Source organism: Ixodes scapularis, unplaced genomic scaffold (assembly GCF_016920785.2).
Source record: "Ixodes scapularis isolate PalLabHiFi unplaced genomic scaffold, ASM1692078v2 PGA_scaffold2__306_contigs__length_199485367, whole genome shotgun sequence".
Classification (NCBI taxonomy): domain Eukaryota; kingdom Metazoa; phylum Arthropoda; class Arachnida; order Ixodida; family Ixodidae; genus Ixodes; species Ixodes scapularis.
The window spans coordinates 80,796,816-80,816,277 of NW_024609857.1; the positions used below are offsets into that span (position 1 = coordinate 80,796,816).

The 19,462-nt window shown below is 45.6% G+C and overlaps 1 protein-coding gene across 1 annotated transcript in view; it reads left to right on the forward strand.

The window, feature by feature from the left end:
- The first annotated feature begins 777 nt into the window (after positions 1 to 777).
- Positions 778 to 19,462, forward strand: part of LOC8039158 (glutamate receptor ionotropic, kainate 2) — a 62,348-nt gene continuing 43,663 nt past the window's right edge. The window contains exons 1-2 of the mRNA XM_040216011.3: positions 778 to 828; positions 1,146 to 1,367. Of these exons, the coding sequence (XP_040071945.3) occupies positions 778 to 828; positions 1,146 to 1,367 (273 nt within the window). The remainder of the gene's footprint in view (positions 829 to 1,145; positions 1,368 to 19,462) is intronic.

Consider the following 19,462-nt stretch of genomic DNA (forward strand, 5'->3'; position numbering starts at 1 on the left):
TACGTTATTTTAGCGAACGTTAGTGCTAAATTTAGCGCTTGCGTTAGCGCACGGTACGCAAGAAAGTTTTAGAATAGCGTTTCTCTGCCACGAAACAAAAGCCCAAGCCTCTCGCGTTTGCGACGCCACCAAGATAGTCTACAATTTTTTTATATCACGGCGTAACTAAAAAATATATATATATATATATATATATAAAAGAACATTTTTCTTTTCTTTTCTTTTCTGGGGGGGGGGGGGGGGGCGGGGGGGGGGTGTTTAGAATAACATTTGAGATTTGTTTAAACATGAGATTTCGACGCGAGCGGTCTACCGCTCGTGTCCGCCTGCGTTGGCTCGGCGAGAGAGGTCTCGTGTACTGTCCGTCACACACCGTTCCTCCACCGAGAAATATTCGCGAGTCGCAAGCATCAAGTTGCTGGTGATCGTTTCCCGCCTTACTGGGTTTTCCAAACCGGTTCCAATGTCGTGCCGTATTGAAAATCGCAGTGGCTAGGATGCCGCCGACATTGCGCTCATGACGCCGTCAAAGCGGCCGCATCCATGGTCCTGCGAACCACCATTTTTTAACTCTGCTCACCTTGGAGGAGCACAAAGACTCTACGTACGTACGCAATTTTCTAAAAACAGAGTACGCTAAAATAGCACACGGAAGCGCAAAACGTGGTTAGCGTTAGGCACATGCGATGTGGCGAGGACGCCATTCTTTGCGTACACAAAGCTTTGGGGTCCACTATTCTAAAGCACCCTAATTTTTCTCAGAAACTAGAGAGTACGATGATTAAAAAAGAAGCAACTGAGGAAAACTTCATATATTCGCCGTTTACTGTGAGATGTTGTACCAACACATAAACATTTGTCACTCAATGTGTTTTTTTTTTTTTTTTTTTTTTTACAAAGGCATTATGCTTTTACGGGCCAATAACTGTATTTAATGTCCGAATTTTTTATATTTTTATTTTTTCAGCTCCGATGTCTGGTTGCGTGAAATCCTTATTTCTTGACCGTTTCGACAATTCGTTCTGCGTAGGGACAAAGTGATTTATGAGGCAGATACTGAAAAAAACGCACTCCCCCACGTCCCCCCCCCCCCCCCCCCCGCATCCCTCTCTTTCCTTTTCCTCGATGTCACGGGGATTTGTCAGCATCCTCCGTACGTGATTGCCAAGTCAAGTGGCCGGTTCATCGGCGTAGCAGCCGTCAACGGCACCTCGGAGCTCCGCTTGACGGGCTTCGCCATCGAATTGCTGGACATTCTGGCCAGGGCACTTGGTTTCGACTACAATGTCCGTGTCTCCGGGGAGGACTACGGCAGCCTCTCGCCCAACGGCACTTGGACGGGCCTGGTACGACAGGTCTACGAAAGGGTGAGTGCGACCGCCCGCTGCCATCTGGCTTCCGTCCACCGAAACCGTCGTTGATCGATGGCGCCGAGAGATGATTGATGAATCCATCCTGCGGCCGAGACGTGGAATGGGTTTAGTTGTTTTTTTTCTTTTTTTCTGTCTAAAAGTTTGAGTTCTGCAAAAGTCGGACACACGATTCGAGTTTATCTTTCGAAGAGTTTTTGAGCGTATATAAAACGTTTACCGATTTTTTTTTTTCATCTAGCATTTGTTTTTCCGCTGTGTATTGTGGCTTGTGTTCCTGCTTGTTTTTTTTTTTTTCAGAAAACGAAGCATTTCTACATCCTAATTAACAAATGTTCGTACCCACACATCGTTCGTCGCCTTTAAGTATATTCTTCTTCTATTTAACAATTGAACCGTGGGTTTAGTGTCTGGAACAATAGGAGGAAATTAAAGAGAAGTAAACGTGTGCACTTTTTTTTCCTACGTGCGCTGTGAGCTCAGCCCTTTGCTTGATTCTATTGAGCATATCGGCGTCCTTCTGATTATATGAACACCCATAATCACTGATCTATTTATCCGAACAACTTGTATGTCATGTCAGGGCCTAGACCTACACCGCATATGCCTAATCTTGGCTGTAGTTAGGAACTCAACAAATGGCGAAAATTATTTTTTCCGTTCGTGGCTGAAGTGGACAACTGTCCTTGTTGGTCGAAGCCGTCATCACCGACAAGTTTAGCGGGATTATTGAGAATTTACTCCCAACCTTGTTTTTCAGAAAACTTAAACATCACAAGAAAACCCCTAGCTCAAAGCGAAACACGCATTGCAACAAACATATCTAAGTAAAATAATTCCAGAACATCAATAAAAATGGAGTACGAAACCTGTAGAAAATATTATACTCGAGATCTCATTTTGAGATTGTTAATTCGGGTTCACCTTCTTAAAAGTCAGCTTATGTCGCTGTAAAAAATTCAAATTTTTAAAATTGTTCACGTTTGATTTTTGGTGTAAAAAAGCGCACATAACTTCTAATTGCAAAGAAACATGTATGAACACACGCCATGAAGGCAATAAATATGATTTATAAGTGATTTGAATCACGTGGGACATTCGCCTCGGTGGCTCCGAGGTAAAGCACTGGCCCTCTGATCAACAGTTGGAGGGTTCGAATTTTGGCTGAAGTGCCCCCAGTCTTTTTGGTATTTGTTATGAATAAGGCATCGCGTTACAAAGATTCCACTTTAAAACACTTCCATGAGTTCGATATCAAAGTTTAGCTCTCCACTGGCGTAAGCGAGATGCCCTTCATTTGTTGTGTAAAGCAAAACCCCCAATTTTCATCAAAACTTTTTTGGTTCGTGCGGAACAGGAGGTAAGCGAAAATTCGTGTTTAAGAAACCGTTTATTCTTAGATGCTATGAGAAGGGTATAGAAATATTTCATCGAGTAGATAAGTATTCTCACGACCATTTTTTATCTTTCAAAAGGTTAATGCATTCAAGAATGTGCCTACAAAGCACCGAGCAAAAAAATAAAAGGTTTCTTTTTACCTTTGGATATTAAGCACAAAATAACCGAGCTAAGAGCTGCACAGGGGATTTAGAAAATTTACTGCTGCTTTTCGTTTCTTGAACGACAGCTTACAGAGAAAATTGCAGACCTTATTTCTACGTTACATCTACTGTATACAAAAAATGCTTACTGTCTCGAACGTGCAGTATGTTGTATAGATACGTTTTTCGCGGTGGACGCTATGTTAAGATTGACGTAGCTTAGTTGGAGAAAAAAAAATCACTTTATCTGCCGATTGAACGGCGCTAGAATTCAATAAGTTCATGCCAGTAGTTCCACTCATTCCTTCGCTATACATTTTTTTATTGTAATTATACTCAAACTACTTAGTTTAGTTTTTTTTCCCGCCAAATATACGTCATATTTCAAGTTCGCAACAGTCACACAAAAACGGTCTCTAAAATGTTATGTTTAAGCAATGTGGAAGGCTGTGAAAGTTCATTTTGGAATAGAGATGTTTAAAACAAAAATTGTGATCGCTTCTTTTGAATACATGATCTGTTCAGCAGAAACTAGATTTCTTTAGAATCCACGAAATACCTTGTGTACATTAATTTCGAAATTGGCGCATGTTTTTTTCAAGCATCCTTTTGGACGCAAAAAATAGAACGCCACTAATTTTACTATAATATCTTGCCACACGCGTCTTCGAGCAAGCGCGTCCGTGGCTGACATTCCGCTTCTCAAACTCGCCAAGAAGGGTCAAAGGATGACTGGCTCTAACGGAGCTGTGACAACGGCCCAAGTTGGCAGCGGAACTTGTACCTTTGCTGCGCCATCGTCTTTCGAGGACTACAAAGTGGTGTTGCCACCCCTCCCAATAGGTACGGCTATTTTAATTGCGCTGATTTTGCACTGCAATTTGAAAGCTCGCCTGTATCGAATTGAAGATTTCAGGGAAGAACTGAAGCGGTGCACCGCCCTGTCCGAGATTGTGGTGCTCCAGGCATTCCAGATGAACCACGTCTAATTGGCCAACGCTGCGAGCCCCGGAAGCCAAGCAGCCGCTCATCGGCTGCAAAGAGTTGAAGGTGGAGGACCTGAGGTGTGTTATCATCAACCCCAGCAGCATGGAGGTTCGTCTACGCCTCCATTGGGTTTTGGATCATGCATCTCACGACGCGGTAAGCAAGGTTTTGGAACCCTTCGCCAAGGTTATCGAAGTCGGACGTCAGAAGTGGTGCTTCGAGGGATTCGAGGGCATCGAGTCGACTACCCAGGTGGTGCGCATGACCCTGAAGAGCGGCGTCACGCCCGTCAGAATGCCTAATTAGCTGCGGCTTCAGGGGGCCGACGTCCTCATCGTCATCCCAGAGAGAGCACCGGGCTGCCTGCGCTGTAAGCGCGCCGGGCACATCAGGCGCGAGTGCCGTGTGGCAAATCGCTTGGTGTGCTCTAGCTTCGGCCATAAGAAGGAGGAGTGCGTGAAGACCTACGCCCGAGTAACTGGTGTAGCGGCGGCGAAAGCCTTTCGCCCCTAACCGTGGATGTCGACGAGGCTGAGCGCTCCACTCAGGGAGAGAAAGAGCGAAGCTCCCCCGTCCGGTGAGCCCTGTCGTCATTCTGTTGGAGCGGAAGGTTCGACTGAAGTTTCCGCCGGAGAGAGCAAGAAAGAGACGGCTGGTGTCATCCCTAAACCAGGCAGCGCGGCACCCTCTCCCACGGCGACGCTACTTAAGTAAAAAGTAGCCCCGCGTGAGGCCTCTTCCCGGCGTCTGAGAAGGCGCCCTCCTGACGCTACGGCACCATGGACAAAGTCACCGAGTTCATCAACCGTAGCCTCGATGAGAACACTCCATCGACGCCGGGCATGAGACGCAGGCCAAACCCGTGGAGGGAGAAGACGAAGAATGAACGTTTCCAGCCCACGCCCTCCTTCCCTCAAGATTACCGGAGGCGACTCAACAGCAAGTAAGCGGGTTGACGCCTGGTTACAAGAACCGACGTCCAAACGCCAAGGCAAGTGCTACAGCAAAACACAATCTGTGTACGTTCCAACCAGCAATAACAGTTGCATCGCTAAATTTTGGAGGTTTGAAGGACAGGGAAAACGAAATACCAATTACAGCTCTTTTTGCACAAAGACAAACCTGATTCCTTAACGGTGCAAGCGACTAAAATGGCTGAGGAGGAACCGATTGCTAATGAGCTTAGACCTGCTTTGCAGACGTCCGATGTTTGTGTCACACGGCCGGTTTGTTTTTCTTGCGGATGTTTTATTCATTTTAGACGTCCCTGGCCTCGTCAGAGTTAGTTGTAACAACTGACACGGATAGGCGGTTCAACATGAAAAATGTTTTCTTGGCGTCTTTTCTGTGACGAATCGTTTGTGCCTATGCGCATAGTGCGGTTAAATATCGTTTTTTGTTTTAGTGGTATACGCCGTTTTATAGAATGCGATAAAACGATTTTGCTGTTGGGCGACTTCCACTGCGTTGTAAGGGCAGCAGACAGAACGCCGTTGAGGTAGAGGAGTGACAATAGTATGCATGTTTTAAGCGAAGCAGTCGAATACTTCGCCTTGGTGGACGCTGGAACGGTCAAGAATGAGACGAGCGAGATCCGTTTCTCCATTTCTAAGCTTCGTCTCATGCACGTTTAGATAAAATATACACGAACTCAACTCTGTGACGTCAATGCGTGGTGGTGGCGCGTCGGTCGCACTTCTGGTCTGGGGCTGTGGGTAGAAGTCCCCATGCCAGACGTGTATTCCTGCGTTGTTTTGAAAGGAAAAAGACAAAAACCTACCTTCTCGTCAAAACGCCGCGACTGGGACCGTACCAAAAGTGTCGAGAAAGGTTTGAAGGTTAGGTTCACGTGCTCGGTTCGTCCGAAAATCTGCATATGTGCCGTGAAAAGGGAAAAGCAGACGCCGTCGGACAACGATTGCTTGGACGGGAGCACTTTGGGTTGAATTCACGAATACTTGTATTCATTAGATTTATTTGTTTTGTTCCAACATAAATGCCAAAAAACCGTCAAGTTGCGCGGACCACCTGCGGACTACGTTCAGTGCGTCTTCAAGTTCAAACGGCCGCCTTATCATTCGAACAGTCGTCTGCTCTTTTAAACGTTTCTGCTTGTCGCCTTCTCTCTTAGACGACGTCGGCCCGTAGACCAAGTTTTGGCCCGGCACTTGCGATAAGAAGTAAGTGCAGGCCTCAAAAGACTTAAATTTGAAGGTTGGTAAGCGGACTCGATGTAAACAGTAGATACAAGGAGATGCTGATCATTGTTACCAGTGAGCATCACCGACTTGTTATCCCTAATTCACTTGGTCCGATTCTGCTTGCGATTTTCAGTATCGACGTCGACCATCTCAGCTACTGTTCACGCTTTTGCAACCCGAGCGGCGTCGTGACTGAAAATCGCGTGCGGAATCGCATCATGCGAATCAGGCTTTAGCGTACATACTGCGGCGTCCACGCGGAATGAATCGCCACATGTCACATTATTCACGCGAAGCTTTGCGGTGTAACGAGCCTCGGTAATTTTGCTGACGCCGCTCAAGTAGTCAGATGTCGCCAGGAAGACGTAGAATCAACAATTCAAACGCGAAAAAGGGCAGGGGGACTCACACCGACGCCGTCAGCATCGCATTCCAATGGTTTGGTTATGGGCGACGGCGAGCTTCTTGCCCACACCCCCATCGCGCATGCGCGGCGCCGGTGGCGTCCACTAGTGGCGCTCCGGCTTGTTTGTAAACATGAGTTGGTGTATACGTGTCGGCCTCCGCGGCACCAATGTTAAGGATGCATAGCGCCACGCCAGTCTCCTTTTCTGGATCATTGCATGTTTTTGACAACGATTGGAGAAAAAGCGCCGACGAAGACGAAGTTTATCTAGAAGCTGTGGAAGCTTAACACAAAGCTTCTTGATTATGAAATTTTTCTTGGAGCAATAAATGCCCTTTTCAAAACGTTCGTTTTTTTATTTTTTTTTTTTGAAGAGATGGTGGTGGTATATTCCAGGACACGGGAGCTCAACAAGCAGGTAGTGAAGATGCTTGTTATCGAAAGGCAGTCGATTTTAACGTACGAGGCACGTTGCGACGATTGTGGCTTAAACGACAATTCGCAAACCCTGTGAAGCAGAGACTAACCGAAAAATATAACGTCTCAATTACGGTTAAGGCTACCGCTTCCTCTTGATATCGTATTCTTTCCGGTTTTCTACGGTTTTAATGTTTAGAGTCTCGGTTGCCTGTTACGCGTTCCTAAAACCCTTTTTTCCCGTTTCTTCAAAAATTTGTTTGATGCATCGTATTTGGACCCTTCTGGCCGCCATGACAGGGAGTCCAGAACACTTCCTGTCCGGGTTTTGTTTGCGTTATTTTTAAGGGAAACATCACGGCTATGTTTCATGTGTTCCGCAATTAAATCGGGGTTTTGTTATGTTTTCCACTTCCACTGGCTTCTCGGGTGGTGTAAATCTCTGCTATTGAGTGGGTAACTTTTAAATGGCAGATCTCCTCGAAATAAACGATGCAGCCAGCCGTGGAAGTCAAGCGCGCAGTATCTGTCACGCGAGCGTCGATTTGACGCTCAACACCTGAATCGCTTTCTTTTAACATCAAAGATTCAGACATCCGACTCTTCAGGAATAGCGAAGTTACTTCATCGAACGAATTACACTTGAGTTCTTATAGACCTTTTCATTTTAGTAGTTGCCTCACCAGCGGACAGAGGGCGCTGACGCACTCGGCGCCATCAGGTTGCTTCAATTTGGTTGGTTTCGGTTTCAACGTGAACGCGGCTATTTTGCTATTTTATGTTGTTTTTGCTTAATTTTGTGATACGATTATTTTCCTGGTAGCACACAACAAAATGAAACAGTGGTATTGAGGCACTTTGATGACTACGAGGTGTACTTTAGCTTAAATCGTAGGCTTTCTTTTACAAACTCCTTTGATGTATCTGCTTATGGTCGGTTGCGAAACGCCCGACTGATGTACAGGGAAGATTACCATCGCGTATGGCCATACCCGATGACACCAGTTTTCAAAAAAAAAAAAAATACTAATGAAGAAACTAACATGTGAATGTAAAAGAAGGAAGCATATCGACAGCTTGATTAACAATGTTCTGAATCGGCCAGAACAGATAAACTCGCAAGTTTACAACTCACTGTGTTGTTTTCGTGGGCACCCAACCTTTAGTGAACTTCGCAGAATAAAAACGTATCGTATAATGACGCAGATAATTGATATAAACAAATAATATCGTCTCGGCCTCTTTTTTTAATTCAGTACTGGAGCATGTTTGACAGGCTTAGTAGGAAATTTCTTAAATTATCAATCCTGCTAAAAGTACTCATCAGCAGCATTTCGCGGTATTCGCCCTAGGAAATACATTTTTATATGAACATTTGCTTACTCAGGATATGATATAAGTGACAGGCCCCTAAATTAAATCTGGCATTTGTCTTCCGTAAAACTGGCCAAATAAAATTAAAGGGCGCAGGAGGAGAAATACCTCGGAAAGTTTGCCTGAATTCTAGCGCTAGGCACCACTTCACGGACCTGTGTGAACAAATATTTATTTCTTAGAACGGATTCGGCTCTTTAAATTTCGGCGTAACCAGCCACAAAAAGTAAACCTCTATTCGCCATCGACAATCCTGGACTCAAAAAACTGTTATGCACGCGGCTCTTTTTTTTTTTTTTTTTTTTTGGGGGGGGGGGGGGGGGGCGTCAGTAATCGCGGATATTAGATTCTGGCAAAAGATAAAACAACGTAAGCAAAAAAAAAAAAAACCGTCATCATTATTGAGCATGCGCCGAACCCAAACCGCGTTTTGGATTTGCAAATAGAAACGACGTTATTTCTTTGTGCACGCTATTCTAAAACTCGCTACTGTTAAGTGTTTGTGGCAGATTCTTACGCGGGAGGTCCCAAAGTTTGTGTTAAGTAAATTAAGTGGAGGGCAGTGGTTGTCTAAATGTAATCAATGAATCATATAAATGACTGTCGAAATGGGAGCGAGCATGGAATACATTTTTTAAACTTCATAAGTAAACCGACCAACCGAATGTCTACGTCGCAAAAAAAGAGATTGAGAACCTCATACACATGTAGGTGTGGTATTATGAACAAACAAATCGCTTGATGTTGGCGTGCCTCTACTTCTAGCCTCAGATAAAATACACGCTAAACGTTCGTTGCCTACCTCCTCCGCAAGTTTCCTCACATAATCAAAAGAAACTGTTTTCGATATATTATAAATACAAAGAACGATACTTTCAGGGAATACAGATAGTCTCCTTGTGCTGACTATTCTTGACGCCTTGCGAACCTAAATGCTCGATATAAATATACGCGCTTCTTACTGAGAATGTTCCGCCACTATTAGTAAACAAACATCAGGAGTCGTCGAGTAGACGTATCGGACTACAGTTTCCGAATTAAGGCAAGAAAGCGTAGTGAAACGCGACGAAAAACACGAATACAACGCATCCGCCAAGGCGCGGAGGGGAGAGCGGAGCAGCAAGTTGAAGCAACCTAATGGCTGCCGCGTCAAGTGATTCCAAGATGGCAGCGCCCATGCGGAGGAGGATGAAAAGGTCTATAGAAATAAAGATTGATTAAAATAATAATAATATTCGCCCAGATATATATTTTACTTAAGTCTGAACGCAGACTTTCATAACACAGACCAAACTAAATGGTACTGCATCAAACGTTTAGTAAGCAAAATATAATTTTTATCCCGTTTCTTTTCCTTAAAACGTACTTACTTGCTTACGTTAATTTTCATAACGTAAGAAAGTAAGTGTGCTATTCATCATTCAATCCAAAACCAACTGAGCCAGCCTGTCGCGCATGTGCGCAGCAGTTGAACCCCAGTCGAACTCTCTCGAATACAGTCTTTTCATTATAAGCTCAACCACTGATTCCGACTAAGTATTCTTAATCTTAAATTTATATTGAACGGAAATGTATTACCATGTGCACCACGCGCTGATGATAACTCGTTCAAATGAATACGACATTTCAAGATCTTTCCTCGAGGACATGCTTGAGAAAAACTAATACTTTTTTTGTGTTTTTTGGTTAATACCGGTTAATATCGGTTACCGTTAAATAATTCACAGTTAAAATTACGGTTATGTTTTTTTATCAATTTGAAACAACGTTTTTTTCCGAATTCGGTTAACGAACAAATTTCGTTGCGAAATGGTTTACGGTTTTCGGTTTTGTTTACTGTTACGGTTTGAGTCCCTGCTGTGAATGGCTGAGTGTGACCGGCCGAGCACATCTCTTAAATATTTGAAAACAGTTGAGGAACGCCCGAAGCGTTTTCTTCAAGAGCGTTGCCGGGGAGTCATTGTTCCCGCTCGATTAGAGAAGTACCTGATGGGGGAACGGCCGACTAAACGGTTTTTGGCGGATGAAAAGGTTCGCGCCTCGCAACGAAATTGACGAGATCCAGTACATCGGAGTTATTAACATAACATGAGCCCAAGGAATATTGAGCATAGGTTTTTGTTGCACACAATTGGCAACTTTTTGAAAGCCAAGTTCAAAGAAGGAAGGACCCTATGTGTGGAAAAGTTCTAGAGTCTCTGCCGCGATTAGAGGAAGATGAGCAGAAATGTCTCGCACAGCCGTTCAATAATCAAGAAATTGAGAGAGCAATAGACGATTTTCCGAGCTCGAAAACGCCACCACCCAATGGGGTATGGCAGAATTTTATAAGAAGTACAAGAACGTGATGAAATCGCTTTTTTTAAGTAAGTTGTAAAGCATACGAAAGGAAAGCACTCTCGCCGCCTTTTTCACGTACATACACTGTATTGAGCCCCAAAAGGCACGACGTTGCGAAACTACGCCCAGTCACTGGTTTCCAACCGATAACTATACGTATTGTAGATTACAATATTTTTTTTGCTAAAATTCTATGGAGGCAGTTACAGAGTGTTGCGCGGCAGCTTATTGAAGATCACCAGACATATGGTATACAGAATCTATCTACTTTGATGGATGTGCACGTTGCCCTGTTATGGAAGCATGTGACGATGGCATGGGCCAAGTTGCAATGCTTAAACTTGACTTAGATAAGTTAACATTAGAAAGAGTTTTATTCACAAAACTTTTCAAAATTGCATCATTACCAACGCGCTCACCAACAAGTATAACTTAGACAAGTCTTTCCATCGTGTTAAACACGATGTTCTTTTCGATGTTTTGGAGCACGTAATTGTGGGCTAGAGTATATTGGAAGAGGTCAAAAGGATGCACTAAGAGGATACCACTAGATGCATTGCCAAAAAGGAGTTGACTGAACCGATACCTGTACGAACATCCGTAAGGCAAGGATGCCCTATGTCGCCGTTATTGTTTAACCTCTATTTGGAACTCTTTTGTTTAATTGTCAAGAACAGCAAGCGATGTCGTAGATTTCAGCTGGAAAACGAGGAAATAAGAGTCAGGAGCTATGGAGATGATATCGCGTTGTCTTTTCCGAAAATTAAAAGCACTTAAAGTAGAAACGTTCGTTATGAACTTACTTGAAAACTTCCATTCAATCCGAACAGATAACATTGCTATATACAACAATTGTTCGTCCCAAAATCTTGTTAAATTGGTAGTACCGTAGGGAATCGTGCTGGGTCCATTGCTGTTTCTAATTTAAATAAATGACCTGCCAGATCTTCTGAATTCCACTATTATATTATACGTGCACGACTACGTGATTTAGAGAAAAATAATAAGGGTAACCGACTGTAGCCTTTTGCAAATTGACTTTTCACGTAACTAAGCATGGTATTGACAATGGCAAATGCAGATCATTGTTGAAAAAATAAATTTCTCAACTTCACTACAAGAAACACCATTACTCAGATTGACTATTCACTTTCTACCATACCAATTGACGCCGTAACATTCGAAGAGTATCTTGTTATCAACTTTAACCATTTCTTGTCATGGGAGCCTCAAATAGACTACATATCCGCGAAAGCAAACAAAAGTTTAGAAGTTTTGAAGCGCCACCTCTATAAGGTCACACCAGAAACAAAACTCATCGCATATAATTATCTCATCCGTCCTCAACTCGAGTATGCATCCACTATCTGGAACCCCCATCAGTTGTATCTCGAAGAAAAATTGCAAGCTGTACAGAACCGGGCAACACGTTTCATTCTCCAAAATTATCAGCCCACAAGTGTAACCGCAATGAAGGCTAAATTAAACCACCCTCCTTTAAAGCGTAGCAGAAAAGTATGACGTCTTACTCAACTTCACGAAATGTATTTTACTTTTCCTTTAAAAAAAGATGAATACTGCCCACTGGCCACCGACATCTCCCCCCGCACCGACAATGCGTCCACTCAAAATTCAACTTACTACACCTACGACTAACGTATTTAAATCTTCTCCCTCACAACTGGCTATTACTGATTGGAACCTCCCGGAACCTATTGTGAGCATCCCAGAATGCAATAACCTCAGATCTGCAATCTCCGCTCTCGTCACCTTCTAGCGTCCTGTTTACACGTGTTCACAAGCATCCTAGTCTTATTTATTTGTTCTGTTACTTTCAGTGTTCAAATCCACCCCCCCCCCCCCCTCCACACTTGTGCAAAGCCCTCTGCGGGCATTTAAGGGTGAAATAAATGAAATATATGAAAGCAAATGAACCAAGTCGGTCGTTACGCTGGCAACAAGCTTCTCTGGAGCTGCGGGGCAGCCATAATTTGAGCAAGTGCCGTGGATTTTTGCATGGAAAGTGGGCTACAACCCCTTCGGTGTTTAAGGGGTGTGTTGGGACAGTGTACCGTGCACTTACCTTGGTGTGCAACTAGCGTGTTATGAACACCGTGCTAGCAAGCCTAAAAGGCAGAGCTGTGTCGTCTACCTCGACGTCGTTGTAGTGTTTGCCAGCAACGTCGACGAGCACTTACGACGACACCGTTCAGTACTGCAAGCCACCAGGGCCGCTGTACTAACTCTAAAGCCAACGAAATGTCGGCTCGCTAGGCCACGTCGTGAGCAGTGAGGCTGTTAGTCCAAACCCCGAGAATAGGCGCGCAGTAGCCGGATTTCCCCCACCGTCCGAGAGGAAGGCCGGAAGATTCCTAGGCATTTGTGCCTATTACATTCGCTATACGTTCCAGATATTGCAAAGCTTTCAGCGCCACTTACATACCAAAAAAGACGCCGTATAGTTTTAGTGGACAGAAAAGCGCCAGCAGGTGTTCGGCGAGCTGAAAGAAAACACTGGAAACACTTCCCGTCCTTGTCCAATTCGACAAGCCGGCACAAAAAAAAAAGAAAAATTACAAAATTAACAAGGACGCAAGTAACACGGGGCTTGGAGCGTTGCTAGTCCAAATTCAGGAAGGAACATAGCGGGTAGGCGCCTATGCAAGCCGGACACTGTCGAAGGCGGATGGTAATTATACGACGGAGATGGAATACCTAGCTGTCGTTTGGGCCATTACCAAGTGTGAGAATCGGCCCCGCCATCGCCGTGAATGCACGCAGGAACGGGACTGAGTTTAGTTTTCTTTTCTGTGCGTGTTTCCCTTTGCACGTGTGCCCCTGTGTGTGGGTGGATTGGCGGCGCTCGTGCAGGCTGGCACAGAAAAGAAAAAAAAAGAGAGAGACGTGTGGTGGACCTTTTGCAAAGATTCGGAAAATAGCTTCGCCTGTAAATATACGTCTTTTCTTTTCCCTTATCCGCGGAGTCCTGGATGTTTTATTTTTCCGTCAGCAACCATCAGCTGCCTCCGTCGTCGGGTCCCGGCGCAATCTCGAAGAGAGAACATCTTTACTGGGGCGCACGGTGAGCGTGAAGAACGGCGGTAGGGCAACGGTTCGGCCTGTACTGTAAATATGCGTTTCTTTTTATTTTCTCTCCCTGATGGAGTGCTGTAAGTCATTTTTATGACCACTAACATCCGCAGACCATCGACGTTCTCAGTCATCGAGTGCCTGACGCAATCGTAAGAAAAGAACTAACCTTCACTCCAAGTTTCGCCCGTACTTGTATGGAAGTCGGTTCCAAGTGGGTATGGACCAACACTCGCTCTACTGGCTCGCGAATTTTTAGGACTCCTTAGGACGCCTCGCACAATGGAGTCTACGACTGCGCGAGTTTGGCATGATCGTGGTGTACGAGTGCGGCCGAAAGCACAGCGACGCCAGTATTCTGTCAAGGGCCGCCGTCGGGGTTGGTCCTGCCTGCAGTGAAGACGACGACGGCAAGAGTTTCTTTGGCACACTAGATGTCAGTGACATAGAAGTACTTCATAGATGTGATCCTGAACTGCAAGTACTGATCGACGACCCAGAGGGGCAAGGAAGTGCGTGTCCCCCCGTTTTCATGCAAACACTGCCAACGTTTTCTGTCCGAAAAGGTGTGCTTTAGAAGGACAACTCAGCGATAGCAACCCAGCATTGCTGTTGGTGATCCCTTCCATTTTTTGAGAAGAGACATTTCAAACCTGCCACAATGACCCGACAGCGGGACACCTTGTGTACAACAGGACACTTGCCAGGATGCGCGAGAAGTACTACTGACCCAAGCTCGCGAAGACAGTTGGTCGCTACAACCGATTTTGCCACGAGTCTCAACGACAGAGGGAACGCCGCTGAAGAAGTCCAGCGGGTCTCCCGCTGGACTTCTTCAGCCTATTACGCCGGCATCTGCAACATTTCAGCAAATCGGAATGAATTTCTTGAACCGTTTCCATCATCGACACAAAGAAACCAATGGACAGTCGTCGCGACCGATGATCTCACGCGGTACACGCTAAACATTGTAACACCAGTAATCGTGTAAAAAAGGTGCAAGAAGGGTGCAAGTTAGAAAAAACAACGTTTTTACCCCCTTTTTACCCGATTTCTGAATATCAGTGCGTGTAAAAAGGGTGTGCTGACGCCTTGCACCCCTTACACACCCTTTTTACGTCCCGCTTGTAGCGATGGTTTCTGAAATCGTGTAAAAAGGGTTTGTGGGCGAATTTTACGTCCGTCGTTCACACTGTTTGAAAGGGGTGTAATGCTGATTTTATCGAACACACTCATGATTTCATAGCCATTCATGTTTATTGCTTTGATTAAACTGTTGCTGGATGTACGGCGGTGCAAACATGGAGTATAATTATTCGCCACACGACGGCGGCTATGATTAGAAAATGCTAGAGAATAGTTTTTGCAACTACGATCGAACTCTCCGTCGACACGAGCCGGAAATTACGTGTCGCGTGTGCATCAGTTTTATCAGTTCAACTTCAATTTAAAAAAATCATCTCCGCCCGCAAAAGGTAAACGAAGACGTGTAATTATACAGCCCAAGCGACACATTATATTGCGCCGATATTGGACCTAATCGAAAAGATTTGGCCACACCATTTTCGCCCAGACAATATTTAACGAATGGAATGGGTCGCGCCGACACCATCCCGACATACCGTACGCAACGCCGTTTTTGGTTGAGTGTCAAGATTGTCCTGCGTGGATCGGCTATGCCGGCGAGGTATTTCTATTTCTTAACCGTTTAAAATAGAACATTAAAAAAACAAGAAAAAAAAAAACAAGATTAAGCAAAACGAAATCTGCTTGCTTTTAGCCCGAGAAAGACCTCCTGCGCTGAAGCTTTGAAGAAACTGTGGCGCCCTCATTTCGGGTAGTACAAACTCACCTGACTGGGTCTCGCAATAGCTGTGGCATCTTCACTGAGATTTTATCTTTCTGTGTAGTTCTGAAGAAATAATGCCGCAAGACAATCGAAAGTGTCGGATTCATGACACCCCAGTTAGGGTACAAGATTCTTATCTCTGCGCTTTGACACCAAAATCTCTGGCGCTCCGATGCTTTTTCGGTTTTTCTTTGGAACGCGTGAAACCGCGTCCCTTCTTACATGCACTCAGCGTCTTAGCTTTTGACCCGTGCTTCGACAGCGTTCGAATTCGTTCTGTGTATTTATTTTGTGATTTCACGGTCCACACCACAGCAGGCGAGCTACTACATGAATCTAGTCCTGACGTAAGCAGTGATAGAGTGCGGGCGAGCTGGTAATCAATCGACATTTTGTAGACCCCGAGATGGGGAAAAATAAACAAACGAACGAAGACAACGAAACCTCAAACGCAGCTGAAATGTATTGATGTGAGCACACCAATAAATACACTTCCGAACACATGGACAAAAAGAGAAAGGGAAAGAAGGAACTCAAACGCATAAACAAGACGATCAACGAGTTCTATACCCCGTTCCACCTTCAGTCCGAGCGCTGTGGACGCCACGAGCTATCCCAGCCGATCGAGCGCCGGTAGAAAATCGCGTGACCTTCCGGTTGGGCGGAGCGACACAGGGAGCTCATGGTCACATGACACTTTCTCAACACTGGATTGGCTGGGATGGCTCCTGGAGTCCGGTTGGAGTGAAGGAACAACAGAGCATATCCAGACAGCGTAAGCCACTCCCCGGCTCCACACTTTTGGAAAGGGAACCGTTACCCGAACAACAACCCCCAGGTCCCACACACAGGGTGACCCTCCCTGTGCAGCGCAGGAGGCAATAGAGGGAGATTAGCTGCTTTGTCCACCCCCCTTCGACCTTGTCTTCCGATAAGCCTCCACACCTTCTTTTGTGTCTTCATGTGGCTGTGAGCGAGTGCGAAGGCCGCTTCTAGCGAATTAGAAGGGTGGAGCGAAACACATGACCGTTCTCCGTGGGACAAAAACGCTTTGAGGAATCTTTGTCACGCGACTCGCTCTGGCGCGCTGATGGACTCACTGGGGTTATAGCCTTCGCCGTTTGCCTGGTTATGGTGATTTGTAGGGACCAGATAGGGACGGTTTCTAAAAAGCGTCAGCCAGTGTTCTCTTGTTTTTCGTGCAAGCAGGTGCTGACGAGTTGCATTTCGTAACCGTGATTTTTCGTCGTGAACGGCCGGAATACATCCATGCCAACTTTTTCATAATAACTGTTTATTTCGTCGGAGTCTATGGAATTATTGTGCTGTGTTTGTAGGACGCGTTTCGACAAAAAGCTCCTCATCGGCGGACGCGAGCCTTCCGTTGAATGTTATCGACCGCCTTCATCTGCGACATTGTGTTTGCGTTGTTTTGTTCTGCCCGAATCAGATTGTGCATCTATCACGACAGAGAGCTGCTCATCGGTTTCCGCGAGACTTCCGCTGAATGTGAGCGACCGCCTTCATCCCCGGCATTGTGTTTGCGAATTGTTCTGTGCTGCCCGAATCGAACTATCCATCTATCACGGATTACATGAGATCGCTGTCGTTTTTGTAAGTACTCTGCAAGCATGCTTTTGATAGTAGTCCTGGTTCGGTTTTAATAGACCATTTTACTGTTTACAAACATGAACTGCCGCTTGCGTCCCAAATAACTCCCGGTCGTTCCGTCTTTGCTGGCCTCTCGATATTTGCTTACGTCACCAGTGCTACAAAGCATAAATGCTGCACGAAAAGTAAAGTTGGAGATTTAACAAGTGGCTTTGGTTGTACAATTTATAGGGGTCGTGAAACAATATCAGGATGGAATGTTCATGACCTTACAGAGGCGTACTGGTCCTAGTCTGGCCCAAGTATACTCGCACGTACCGCCACTGACTCAGAAGGGTCTTGGTCGTAGTGAAATTGCGAGGATAAAAGGAAACTATTTCTTTCAGTCTTGCCTTCACCAAGCTTGATGATGAACGCATGAACGTTGTTTTGCCCTTTGACAAGCCTGTAATTGCACGCACGTGCCCACACAAGTAGAGAGATGGTTGCGGCCCGATGATCTGCTTGCAATCGTCTATAGAGAATTCAGTAGAACCTAGTAGAATCTTGATTAAAAAATAAAAAAAGTGAATCAGGCATATTTCGGCTCATTCGCAGTCATTTCTTCGTGCAATCTTTTGGGTTATTACACCCTATCTTATGGGTGGGGGTCACTGCGTTTTTTTTACTTTCCTTTCTGGCGGTGGTACACCCAATTTAGAGGGCGTACCGAGCAGTCATAACACCTTAATAAAACGGTGTACTGTGGAATCACACCTTAATTTAAGCGTGTTTGGAATAACGCCTTCATTTAGGGGTGTTAGGAATGACGCCCTTCTCTTATGGCGTTTTGCTACACAAACAAGGGTGTTAGTTATAGGATCAGCCATTTACACCTTGAAGGGTGTAATGATGTTTAGTGTGTACGCCGAGACGAAAGCCATTCCATCAGGTACGGATGTAGAAATCTCCAAGTTTTTTTTATCGAGTCCATTGTCCTCCGGCACGGCGGCCCCGAAGTCCTCATTAGAGACATTTAATCATCGTTCATGACCCGCTGGCGCGAAAACTCGTTTCTCTCAGTAGCACCAGTCACCTTCGAACCACTGCGTACCATCCACAGAAAAAAATTACTAACAGAACGGCTGAACAAAACTATCGCCGACGTGACCGCCATGTATATCGACGTAGAGCACGAGTCGTGGGACGAGGTGTTACACTGCGTCGCGTTCGCCTAAAACATGGCGGTGCAAGAGACAACTGGAGTGACACCGTTTCAGCTAGTGCATGGCCGAAAGGCGACGACGATGCTCGACTCAATGCTACCATATGAACCCGGTCACGACAGCAGCGACGACGCCCACGTCATTGCTCAACGCCAGCTTGCCGGATTTCGGATTCAAGATCAACAACGTGTCGACTGTACCCGGTACAACGTTTCGTGGGATCGACCCTCGCTTCAAGCCGGGAGACACTTTGTAATTCTGGACCCGACGAGGCGGTCTAAGCGGGAAACTCCAGAAGCACTACTAGGGACCACTGTCGCGGAGGTGCCACTCCGGAGTTGGAATGATTCCGGAATCATTCCGCATTTTCGCGACCCCGGAATGGAATGGGAATGGAATGGCGGCAACATTCAGGGGAATGGAATGGGAATGGAATTAGATGCCTTTGGCCCGGAGTGGAATGGGAATGGAATGGGACAGATTCTTTGTATTTTTTTATTTTTTTTTATGTTTAGCTACACCGAGCTAGACAGGTAGTCGGTTGTTCAGAAATAAAATGAGGAAACTGCGAACCCGCGTAATGCCCTAACAGACTTATACGCAAAAAAATGCAGTAAAAAATCAAGCGTCAAAGCAAAGAACAGAGGGGGGAGGGGGAGGGGGGCGGCGGTGCCTTTCACCAGTGAAGTTAAGCACATATCCGAATGCGTCTGCGCCTGTAATATTGCACGGCTCAAGGGTACGGCATCAGCCGACGTGAACGTGACCCGCTGCTCTGGTGAACCGATACCCAGGAAGGAGGCCAGATGTGGCCTCGCTGTGCGGACCCAGGCTTTGTACACCTGCGACTCGTCTCGAGCGCGCTGTTTCTCGGAGAGCTCGCACCTGTGCCGGCCATCTCAGGTCGCAATCCATCTCAGGTCTCCGTTTGAATGATGCTAGGCGAAACTTGAAGACTGCCATTCGTGCGTTGGAGGCGGAGAGTCGGCAGGAAGGACCGTCACAACAGGGATGCCACCGTATCGATTTTTCAACCGTAAAAGAAGATAAGACATGTGCTTCAGTTTTCTC